The sequence below is a fragment of the Saccopteryx leptura genome, chromosome 6 (genome assembly GCF_036850995.1).
Source record: "Saccopteryx leptura isolate mSacLep1 chromosome 6, mSacLep1_pri_phased_curated, whole genome shotgun sequence".
Classification (NCBI taxonomy): domain Eukaryota; kingdom Metazoa; phylum Chordata; class Mammalia; order Chiroptera; family Emballonuridae; genus Saccopteryx; species Saccopteryx leptura.
The window spans coordinates 86218652-86231448 of NC_089508.1; the positions used below are offsets into that span (position 1 = coordinate 86218652).

General features: G+C 39.0%; 1 protein-coding gene across 1 annotated transcript in view; it reads left to right on the plus strand.

Moving 5' to 3' along the window:
* The window catches only part of AQR (aquarius intron-binding spliceosomal factor), a 104844-nt gene extending 92386 nt beyond the window's left edge, over positions 1-12458 (plus strand). Inside the window, exons 33-35 of the mRNA XM_066388467.1 lie at positions 4942-5116; positions 10741-10854; positions 11847-12458. Of these exons, the coding sequence (XP_066244564.1) occupies positions 4942-5116; positions 10741-10854; positions 11847-12098 (541 nt within the window). The 3' untranslated portion in view covers positions 12099-12458. The remainder of the gene's footprint in view (positions 1-4941; positions 5117-10740; positions 10855-11846) is intronic.
* Positions 12459-12797: the final 339 nt, after the last annotated feature.

A 12797-nucleotide genomic window follows, 5' to 3' on the forward strand; every position in this document is an offset into this window, starting at 1 on the left:
AAGTCTCTCCAGAATGAACTTTTTGTTGCATAGGATTTCTGATGTTTCACAGCCTTCCAGCTTCAGTGTTAGAGGGCAAAAGAACCCTTTGTTCTTCCAGGATTCAGAATTGTCAGAACAAAAAAATAGTCTATTTTTATTATTTACTGTGATATATTTATGTGTTAGAGATTTATGGGAATAATATTTCCTTATTACAAAGTAGCCAGTTAGTTTTATATAAACCTTCATTTCGTATGACTTAATAGCAAAACTATATGGAGAGTTCATTTTATTATTTTATTTGGTGGATAGAAAAAGAAAATTCTCTAAGCTCTCATGATGTTATCATTAAGTCAAGATCTGCTTGGAGCTTAGCTCAATGATCATGTTCCACTAGAGCAGAGGTCCCCAAACTTTTTACACAGGGGGCCAGTTCACTGTCCCTCAGACCGTTGAAGGGCCGGACTATAAAAAAAAACTAAGAACAAATCCCTGTGCACACTGCACATATCTTATTTTAAAGTAAAAAAACAAAACGGGAACAAATACAATATTTAAAATAAAGAACAAGTAAATTTAAATCAACAAACTGACCAGTATTTCAATGGGAACTATGGGCCTGCTTTTGGCTAATGAGATGGTCAGTGTGCTCCTCTCATTCTCATTGACCACCAATGAAAGAGGTGCCCCTTCTGGAAGTGCGGCGGGGGCTGGATAAATGGCCTCGGGGCTGCAGTTTGGGGACCCCTGCACTAGAGGAATAAATTTTATGTAAGAGTAATCAAAGATAGATTGTTTCAAGAAATTGTTTGAAGACCATAGCATACTAAAACAGTTTATTTTTGCTTATTTAAGTATCAAGCATGTATTTGGAGACTAACTTTTTTAAAAAGCAGTTTTATTTCTGCAGTGAGATTTGTAGCTAGCTGCTATCTGAATGGGGCATCATTAGGACTTAACATCATTAAAATCTCTCAAAAACTCACAGTGTGAGTACATGAGTTAGTTCTTTCCTATTTTTTGCCTGACTTCTGAAAATATATTTTAAAAAAAGATGATGGTAGTAAATTACTTATTATAAATGAAAGATTAAAAAAGAACCTGATTGCCTGACCAGGCGGTGGCGCAGTGGATAGAGCATTGGACTGGGATGCGGAAGGACCCAGGTTCGAGACCCCGAGGTCACCAGCTTGAGCATGGGCTCATCTGGTTTAGCAAAGCTCACCAGCTTGGACCCAAGGTCACTGGCTCGAGCAAGGGCTTACTCAGTCTGCTGAAGGCCTGCTGTCAAGGCACATATGAGAAAGCAATCAATGAACAATTAAGGTGTCACAATGAAAAACTGATGATTGATGCTTCTCATCTCTCTCCATTCCTGTCTGTCCCTATCTGGTCCCTCTCTAAACAAAATACCATTATTCAATAATCAACCTTTGTACTTGTGAAAATGTGTTCTTGAACGTCTTTATCAGGGGTGCTGGTGCTGGTGATGGTTTGGGGAGAAATGTCAATATAATTACTATTTATGCTTCCAATTATCCAAATTCCTTTGGTAGCTTAGCTAGAATTTTATCAAATTCTTCATAGAATATTTTGGTTCACAAGTATAATCTTTAAATCTTTTATTATCTAATATTTTGTTTAAGTTTCAAGAGACCAAAGAAATGTTTTTCTCTTTTAAATAATAGCTTTATTGAGATATAATTCACATACTATATGCAATTCATGTATTTTAAGTGTACAAGTCAGTGATTTTTTTGTATGTTCAGAGTTTTGCAACTGTCTTCACTATCAGTTTTAAAACATGTTCATCACCCAGTGAGAAACCCTATACTTAACAACAGTTACTTCCTTCCCCTCTCCTCCAAGTCTTTGGTAACCACTGTCCTGTCTTTGTAGATTTGCCTGTTCTAGATACTTTGTTTAAATGGAATCCCTTGGCATAATGTGTTCAAGGTTCATTCATGTTGTACCATATATGAATACTTTATTCCTTTTTATTGCCAAATGATGTTGCATTGTGTGGATATATCACATTTTATTTAATATTTATTAGTTAATGGCTATTTGGGTGTTTGTTTTTTAAATGAGAGTCAGGGAGGCAGAGACAGACTGTCGCATGCACCCCGACCAGGATCCACCCAGCAAGCCCTCTACCCTGCCTATCTGGGCCACTGCTCTGTTGCTCAGCAACAGAGCTATTTTAGCACCTGAGGCAAGGCCATGGGACCAACGTTGCTCAAACTATTCTAGCTATGGCTGTGGGAGGGAAAAGGAGGAAGGGGCGTGGAGGAGCTGATGGCTGCTTCTTCTGTGTGCCCTGACCGGGAATTGAACCCAGAACTTCCATACATTAGGCCGATGCACTACCACTGAACCAACCGGCCAGGGCCAGTTTTTTGGTTTTTTTTTCTCACTTGTGGCCATTGTGAGTAATGCTGTGAACATTCATGTACAAGTTTTCATGTGGACATGGTTTCCTTTCTCTTGGGTGCAGTAGTCATGTGGTAACTCAGTGTTTAATCCTTTTCATTTCCCAGTGCCTGTTATATTTCTTTTGGCCACATCTTTTTATGGAGAATAGACACTTCAGGTGATTGTTTAGGAGCCAGACTATTCAGCTTTAGTTCCAGAGACCTGTCTTAGGATTCTGTGGAGCTGTTTTAGAAGCCGGAGTACAGAGATACCACTAGTCCCTTTTCCAAAGTTCATTGTTCTTGTCTCCTCCACCTGATTTGAATAGCTCAGGTACCAGTAGAAATGCTCGGGTCTTAATACAGAGCAGTGAAACTAAGTTTCCTGAATTGTCTTCTTAGAACGGGTTCTGTCAGAATGATGGCTTGTTGTTTTATATGCTCTTTCTGTCCAGCCACATTCTGGGGACTATGAAAGGAGGTGGCAGTTCTCATTGCCCTGAATTCAAGATGCAGCTCCAGAGATCCCTGTCTAGTCATTAACTTTTTTGCCTAGTACTTTGTCATATTCATAGTGTTTAGTCATTTATTTAACAAAAACTTTAAAATCAATCTGTTATTTGGTAGTGTGCTGGGTTCTTGATATATAGATGGAATTCTAATCATTTTCTCTACCCTCATGGAGCTTAAGAATCCAGTGGGGGAGACATTAAGCATATCCTTAGAAGACACGTACATTTGAATCTGCAGGAGATTCTAGTCTCACTCTCATGTGCAGCGGAGGTCAAGCTTCTAAGGCCACTTGACTGCTTCCAGTGCTGAGAACAGGAGATGAGTCCCCATGGTGATCAGTTCAGTAGCGCTGCGGAAGCCTGTCTCTGTGCTCTGCCTAGGGGGTTACAGCCTCTGGATGTGAAGGGGAGACCTAGACATTATAACAGAGGGATTGCCATGAAGGCTGCAGTTTAGGTCCTGCTACCACTGCTACCATCTTTTCTTCCCTGACAACATAGTTTTCACTATGCTTTCCTTTATAACGTTTGTGTGCGAACACATGCTAAGTGTTTACAAGCACTGTACATCTAGTTACCACTGTTGGAACCACCCACCTGCAGCATGACCCCACGGGGTTCTCAGGAAATGTAAAGAAAATAAAAAAGTTTGTTTTACAGTAACCTAGAACATAATATTTCTTCACGACCTCAGCTTGTCACAAATGTAGCAGATATAGGTAGTTTTATTTATTATTTATTTTTTAGGGTGAGAAGCATCAACTCATTGTTGCTTTCACTTTAGTTGTGCATTGATTGCTTCTTATACCTGCCTTGACCAGGGCTAAGCCAGTGTCCCCTTGTTCAAGCCAGTGACCTTTGGGCTCAAGCTGGCAAGCTTTGGGATCATGTGGACATTCCCCTGCTTAAGCTAAACAACCCCACGCTGATAAGCCCATGCTTAGAGCTGGGACCTTGGGGCTTCGAACTGGTGACCTTAACATTTCCAGCATTTCAGGCCGAAACTTTATTTACTGTGCCACCACCGGTCAGGCAAAGGGATATACTTTCTCCTGCCTAAACGGACATCTTGTAGTTTTGTGTATGTGGAGTGGAGAGGGTATCCTTGGTTGTTATACGACCTTTGTAACATCTGATCTCTGTAACACTAATACTTTATTTCAAGGATCAGGGTAATTTTACCAGACTTTATTATTATTCATGAAAGTCTTTTTTTTGTAGAATACTCATAAATTTAATTCGCCATTTAAGAGCATCTCAAGAAAACAAACTGTCCTCTTTATATGAAACCATTATTATTTTTTACTAAAACACATACCAGTATAATTAATATATAGCCCTCCTTTTATAAATTTATTTGATTCAAAGTTTTGAAAACATATCCCCTCTAAGAGATAAAGAAAATTGACACAATTTATTAGATAGTTACATATATAGTTACATCATTCAATTTAGCCAATTTTATTTTTGTTTATGTGAACATTGATTACTTAGGTCAGGCATTGAGCCTAAGTACTAGAGTAAATATGAATAAGACATGGTGTTATGTTATGTTATGTTATGTTATGTTATGTTATGTCATATCATAATTCTATATGTTTTTATTTATAATTATTACAAATAAGAATAAAATAGTTTGGTGAGAGTTATCTAGGAAGTAGAATTTGACTGTGAAGAGCCTGGGAATTTTGTAGGTGAAGAAGTGGAGGAAGCGCTGGTTCAGATGACTGATTAGCGGTGACTGGCACTGAACTATACCATAATACCAATATAGCAACACAGATCTTTTATATCCGTGAGTCCCCCCACCTCCCAAACAAACCAACATAGAGATTAGTAATAAAGCATTAACTTTGTACTTGGTTTACTAGTCACATAATATTAATTAACTTAATATTTAACTCTGTTAAGTTTTGAAGAAACTTTGCTTGACACACCTTAACAATAATATTTAGTGGAATATATAAGAAAAAGAAAAGGCTACATAAATGTTATTAATCCTGATGTATGTTAATTAATTTTGTTTCCCAAAGGGATGTTCGGCGCTTAGTGGTGGCCATGTCTCGAGCCAGACTTGGACTTTATATCTTCGCCAGAGTATCCCTCTTCCAGAACTGTTTTGAACTAACTCCTGCTTTCAGCCAGCTCACAGCCCGCCCACTTCATTTGCATATAATTCCAACAGAACCTTTCCCAACCAGTAGAAAGGTAGGACTTCTTTTTTCATTGTATAGAGCTGCATTCTCTTATAGATGACCACGTAGGCAAGGAACATCATCAGAAAGATCATCTAGTCTGGTTTAGAGTGTTGCTTTCATTAAGGAACTAAATTGAACTTTCTATATAAAATAGTATATGCCAACATTTATGAGTACTAAGCATGTATCAAGCAATTAGTTCTTTATATTCATTATCTCTTTTCATCTCAGCAACACCCCTGTTCAGTAGGTTTTCTTATTAACCCAATTTTATGTGTGAAGGAATTGAGGATTAGAGAAGTAGTTTGGTCATGCATCTAACAACAATCCAAGATTTTAAAACTCAGGCAGGCTGACCCCTGGTATCGTACTGTACTGCCTCTCTTTGGCTTTCTTAGGAGAACTTAACTAATTATATATTTGATAATAGTAATAAATGGTTTAGCTCTTGGGGAAGCCTTAAGAAGCTTACATTCTGGGAAAATGTGGGAGGGAACAGCACATATACTTCACAAAAAGATACAGTGGTACCTTGACACAAAAGCACTTTAAATCACGAGCAATTTGAGAGACGAGCAGTCACTCATGGAATATTTTGCTTTAAGTCATGAGCGGATATTTGAATCACGTGCTTCCGCCACCCTCCACTAGATAGCCTGCTGAATGTTCTGAGAGGGAGGAAGAAACAAACTTCCATGGAAAGGTTTTTGTTAAAACGGCCTATTAAGTGAAAGCAAGGAAAGTGTGGCGAAAAAGCCAAAAGTCCATGAAGAAAATGATGATTGTTGGGCAAATGAGCTTGTAAAATTTGTATTTTCTGAGTTTGCTCACTTTATTGCTAAAAATAGCGCTGGGCAGCTGTCTGTGATATTGCTAATTACCTTCCTGCTTGGGAAGGGCCATTGTTATGCTAATAATGTCTACTCCCCTCTGCCAGCATCTTCACCTGACCTTGAAGGTAAATACTCTTCATAAACCAGTTATTTCTTTACATTTTCTCTTATTATGTATATATATGTATTTATTATTTATAAAGTACATTCTCTTATTTGAAAGCATATAAACCAAAAATTCATGTGATTTTTGGGGACTGGAATAGATTAATTGCATTCTCATTAATTTAAGTGGGGAAATTCGATTTGACACACGAGTAAATTGAGTCACTAGCTCGGCCATGAAAAGAATCAAACTCATGTATATCATTCCCTCCTCATTCATCCCTGCTACCGTTTTCCCATCCCTCCTTCCTTCTCGAACCCTTTCCCCTCCATTTCCTCTTCCCCCTGCTCCCTCCCCCATAGGTAAACAATCTCTTTAGTTTCTGGTTCATTCTTCATATATTCCTTTTGCACAAAGGAGCAGATACCTGTTTATTTTCTTACATAGTTTTTTTTATTACATAAAAGCATACTATATAAACTTGGGCTTTGCTTTTTCATTTAATGAAATATCTTAGAGATCCATTGGAATTTAAATAAAAGTTTTAAATGTTCACAGTACACTTCTGTCTCCTGAAAAGGAAACAAGATTAATTTCTTGTTTGTTTTATAATAATGCTAAGCACTTTTTTTGTTATGTGGCTGTAGACAAATAGGAGGAAAAGGTGGGGAGCTGTGATGGAATGGGGTCTTGTGAAGCCTTGAATGTCAGTCTGAATTCTGGACACACTCCTGGGGCGTTGAGGTTCTCATTTTCCTGTGGGCTGATGATGAAACAGGGAGATTCCTGACAAGAGGTCCAGGGCAGAGCCTCTGTGTTTTCAGGTTTAACAGACTCCCCAGTTGCGTCATTTCCAAGGGCTGCGGGGACACACCTGGAGAAACTTGGATGCAGCTCAGGCGGTCCCAGTGAACAGAAGACTGAGAAGCTGGTGCATTGCACAGCACCATGCACTAGAGCCTGGGGGCTGCGGGCAGAGAGCATCCCCCGGCGTCTGCTCAGGAGAGAGTGGGGGCAGGGAGGGCTCACCAGCTAGCACTGCATCCTGGAAGAGGCTGTTCCCAGCAGAGTCACCAGAAAATAAACAAACAAATTAAAACAAAATAAAACAAAACCCACTTCCTGTTTTAAAGGCAGTATTTTATAGTTGTAACAGCATGGCAGGCTCTGCACACAGATGTAACCGTGGCAGAGAGTGACCATTATCAAAAGAATACCTGCTTACATGCAATCCTACCCTCCTGCTTAATTCTAGGAAATGCTATTTAATGTACTAAGTATTTTTGACTTTATGTGCTTTAAATAATTTATCGCTTTAAGGTAAAATTATTTTTCTTTTTCTCTTTTTATTCATTCATTGAGAGTACGGGAGGCAGGGAGACAGACTCCCACATTTGCCCTGACCAGGATCCACCTAGCAAGCCCATTATGGGGCAATGCTCTGCCCATCTGGGGCGTTCCTCTGTTATTCAATAACCAAGCTCTTCTTAGCACCTGAGGGGAGGCCATGGAGCCATCCTTAATACCCAAGGCCAACTCACTCCAATTGAGTTATGGCTATAGGAGGGGAAGAGAGAGTGAGAAAGAGAGAGAGAAGCAAGAGGGGGAGGAATGGAGAAGCAGATGGTTGCATCTCCTGTGTGTCCCAACCAGGAATCGAACCCAGGACTTCCACATGCCAGGCCAACGCTCTACCACTGAGCCAACTGGCCAGGGTCCAAATTCTTTTTATTTTTAGAAGTTATTTTACCTTTATGGTTTTCTAAATTGTTTCTATGGTAAGAATGGGTGAGACTTTATAAACATCTTATAATTATAAATAGGAAACTTGTTCGTCTTCATTCTAATCCAGTTTAAGAAGAAGTGCAAATTTTGTATTTTCTTTGTTTACTTCACCTGCACTGTAGGGCATTGTTTCTCAGGTTGGCATTGTTTCTCAGAAGTGACTCCATTTTAATCAACTTACTCTGTCTCAGAGGGGCTAGGGCAGGGGTCGGGAACCTTTTTGGCTGAGAGAGCCATGAATGCCACATATTTTAAAATGTAATTCCGTAAGAGCCGTACAACGACCCGTGTACGTTACACATTATCCAATAAAAATTTGGTGTTGTCCCGGAGGACAGCTGTGATTGACTCCACCCACCTGCAACCATGAACATGAGTGGTTGGAAATGAATGGATTGTAATACATGAGAATGTTTTATATTTTTAACTTTATTATTTTTTTTTATTAAAGACTTGTCTGTGAACCAGATGCAGCCATCAAAAGAGCCAAATCTGGCTCACGAGCCATAGGTTTCCGACCCCTGGGCTAGGGTCTAGGCCTGTGTGCCTTGACTTCTCCCCCAGATGGTTCTGGTAGATACCACAAAGTTTACACTTTTTCCCCCATTGATCTGAGAGAGAAACAAAGAGAGAAGCATCAACTCACCATTCCACTTAGCTGTTTCATTTGGTTGTGTCCTCATTGATTGCATTTTGTATGCTCCCTCACTAGCGATTAAAACTACGACCTCGGCGTGCCGGGACAACACTGAGCCACCCACAAGGGCCCAAAGTTTACACTTTAGGCTACTGTTTGCCAACATTTTTGACTGTATACTTTGTTAGTAAAAACTCCTTTTGAATATTCACCTTCATGACTGACAGGCTAGATATTGTTAGCTTCTAATTATAAATATTAGCTTCTTATATCTTACTAGAAAGCCCGGCGGTCATATGAAATGACCTTTGTTCTAGATATTATAAATTGTAATTAAAATGATTTGTGCAAAGGTGTCTGCTAATTCAAACTGAATTACCCAGGGCAGGCGGCGAGGACGCCCCTTTGCTTAGTGCCCCACGGGGTTTCCCCCTTCTACTTGCTTAATTGCTTAGAGTGCAATGAAGGAAACCACTGGCGGTACATTTCTTAAGAGCCACGGCTAGCTCAATAAATAAAGGTGATTTAAATAATAAAATGTTAATTCACATGTCAAAGATCTCTTTGTACACAACATTTCTTGTGTAGATCTTTCCATCATTTTTAAGCTCGCCTTGCAGAGGACCATCAGTTATTTTTAATTTTACGTCCGTTCTTTCACGAACTCTTGAACAGGCAGCATAAAGTTGACCGTGTCCAAATGCAGGCTCAGGTAAAAAAATGCCAACATGCTTAAGCGTTTGGCCCTGAGACTTATTGATGGTCATAGCAAAGGCAAGTTTTACAGGAAATTGTCTACGTCTCAATTGAAACGGCAACCCTGTTTGAGATGGAGCCAAATCAATTCTTGAAATGACATGTATTTCACCTTTAGAGGAGCCAGTCAAAGACTTAGCTATTATGACATTATTTTTCAATTGGAGGATGCAAAGTTCCAGTTTGATGGTAAACTTGACCATGAAGTCGAAAGCAATAAAGTCCTGGTCCAGGCAAGTCAATTGGTTTGTTTCCCATGGACGCAAAAGCAAACGAACTATTAATGGATCGAATGCTGTCCATGTACTGTTTGCTATTTGGATGCTGATTAGTCAATAATTTATTCAAGAGTGGTGGATAATTCTCAAATAGTGGAACTACAATGTTTCCATACTTGCAACATTGAGAAAATCCTTTCTTGCCACAGTCAAATCGATTAGTTTCTAACTTGAAGTTTAAGGACTGACAGTGTTCACATTTAATATTCATGTCACCAGAGGAATGCTCAAAAATTAAAGTTTCTCCGTTTGAAACTGTTTTAATCCTTTTTGCGTTTTGGTCAGCATTACTCTGTCGTTTTTTTTGCATTTCTCTCCTGCCTTTGTTCAAGGGACTCATTTTGTCGAGACAGGCTTTTTTGTCTTGCATCTGAGGCAAGCGTTGTTTCTCTATGCTCTCATCAGTCTCATTTTGCCGAGAAAGACGCATTTTCTCTGCAACTGAAGCAAGCCTTGTCTTTCTCTGCTCGGTGGTTTCTTTTTGTCGAGAAAGCTGTTTTTGTGCAGCTTTAGCTCCTTTTCTCTCCTCTTCAGTGCTGTATTTTCTAGGAGGCATTCTTAAAAGAAATTACGTTAAGACGTAGTTTTTATGTAAAACAGATGATTGCCAATGCAAACAAATGTTCACCTTCCCCCTGACACGCTCAATTTGCGTTCAGCCTTAAATTGTTTCAAAAGCAGATGATTGCCAATGCAAACAAATGTTCACCTTCCCCCTGACCCGCTCAATTTGCGTTCAGCCGTGGCAACTTCACCCCATTGGCTAGTACAGTTACGCAAGCAACCAATAAGCTATCGGCGACAAACAGACACTTAAGCTGCATATAATAAAGATAAAAAAAACATAAATAGGAATAATAGTTTTAATGTTTTCTTTGTGAATAATCTTGAGAATTGTCTCTGGAGTATATACAGTATTAGAGACCTTTCTTTAGACAATGTTGATTTTCTCTCTATTCAAATGGTTACTTATCTCTTTTTCTCCTACCATAGCTCGTATTTTATATACCAGCTTGAAGCTGTATTAAAAGCTAGTGACTTTTAGCTCCCTCCTAATCTCTACATTTTCTAAATTTAGATTGATCACTCTCTTTATTCTTTATTAGACTCTCACACTTACATCTTTATGTCCTAAAACCTAATAGTGCTTACACATAAAATAGAGACATGGACTTCTGTTGTAGTGCTAGTTTTTAGTGTTCTTCACTATATATTTACTTCCTTTTTGCCTTCTTCTAGAATGGGGAGAGACCAGCCCATGAAATCCAGGTCATAAAGAACATGCCCCAGATGGCGAACTTCGTGTACAGCATGTATATGCATCTGATACAGACCACACACCACTACCACCAGGTGAGGTTCTCCAACTGACATCTGCTGCGGAAAGAATCTTTCCTTCTAATTTAAGTAGCCGGTACATAATACTATATTAGTTACATTAGTTTCAAGTGTACAGTAGAGTGATTTGGCATTTTTATATTTTACAGTGTGATCAAACCACTAATTATCTGTCACTGTGCAACATTATCACAACAGCATTGACTGTATTCCCCTTCACCTCCGAATAAATCTTTAAATACATACTGATTCCTTATGAAAACAAACTAAACCAAAGTGGGTTGTTATTATTCATGTAATATTCATACTTTCAAAACATCTTCATTTAGGTATAATTTAGCATATTATAAATTCCACGTTTAAAGTATTCAATTTGATATGCTCTGACTATATGTATATACCTGTGAAACCATCATCACTGTGAAGATAATGAATGTATTTATTATCCTCAAAAGTTTCCTCATGCCTCCTGCTAATCCCGCTCATTTTCTACTGATCCCTTTCCACCTCTTCCAAGCAACCATACAGAGTTGCTCCAGCATCTGAGGGGACAGACTTCTGTGTCCTCCTGCGCCCTCCCTGCCACAGCTTTCTCAGGCTTGGCTCCCCCCTACCCTCAACAGGGAAGGGCCCCTTGATTGAAGTTGGCCCTTCTCGAGCTGGTGTGTCAGACAGTCCTAATCAGCCACTGTTTTTTCAGAAATATGACAGCACCTTCTTTGGCTAAAAAATCTAATAGGTTTTATATTACTTTCCTTTCTAAATATTTAATATGTAGTTGATCATTATTTGTAATATCTCAGTTGGCATGTTCTTGGAGTCGGGAAAACCTAGGCCATTGTTGTCAGAGTTGTTTCAGCTGTGATATAAGATGTCCAGCAGTGTCTGGAGAACCCCAGAGTGAACCTTGTTTATTAGGAAGGTAACGTAGTTGTGAGAGCTTAATTTTATAAGCCAATGTCTTTTCATTTGAGTTAGTTCATATTGATCTTTTTTTTTTTTATTAGACTTTATTACAGCTGCCACCTGCAATGGTAGAAGAAGGTGAGGAATTTCCAAGTCAGGAAACAGAACTGGAAACAGAAGAAGAGGGCACACCTGCTCAAGCTGACGTACCTGGTCTAACAGATATCAGCTGCACTCAAGAAGCATTAGCCTCTCAGACTGAGACCAGCCCCAGTCAGGCAGGAGCTGGTTCCAGTCCAGAAGCCGTCTCTGCTGTCCCCGAGCTGACCACTGCAGTGGAGGGTGGGACCTGAGGCCGTGCCAGCAGGGGCTGAGCCCCCTCAGGATGCCACACCTGCCCCAGGGAAAACCAAATAGTCAGACAGCGGCCTTTCTTAGGGAGGACGTTTCATTTGTAAAGTCAAAGTAAAATTACTTTTTGTATTTTATATTTGCTCTGCCAATATAAAGGTAACAATTAATGTTCAGTTTTTATTTTTGTTAACTGGTAATCAGTGTTTGTTCTTCTTGGCTATATATTTTTTTTAATTGTGTGTGTAAACAACTCATTTCATTTGTTCAGTTAGAAGGGTAAATAATCATTCCTTTGATAGTTTTGTCATTAACTGAGTGCATTTTTAATCATACCTACATTAAAAGAATTTTCTGTAGAATATGTGAGACATACTTTGTTTTTTAGTGAACATCTATAAAGAAAAAGACTATCACTGGAAGTACCCATAAATGTCCCTAAGCAAGTGATAAAATTAGGGAGGAAATAGTTTCATCTATCATAGTATCAGATGCTCAACTTGTCTTTTTTCCTTTTTATTTTATTTAGAAAGTTAAATTTAATGGGGTGACATTGATCAATAAGATTATATAGGTTTCAAGTGATCATTTCTATAGCATTTGAACTGTTGATTGTGTTGTATACCCATCACCCAAAGTCAGATCCTTTTCCGTCACCGTATATTTGTCCCTCTTTAGTCTCTTCTTCTCCCTCCTTCCCT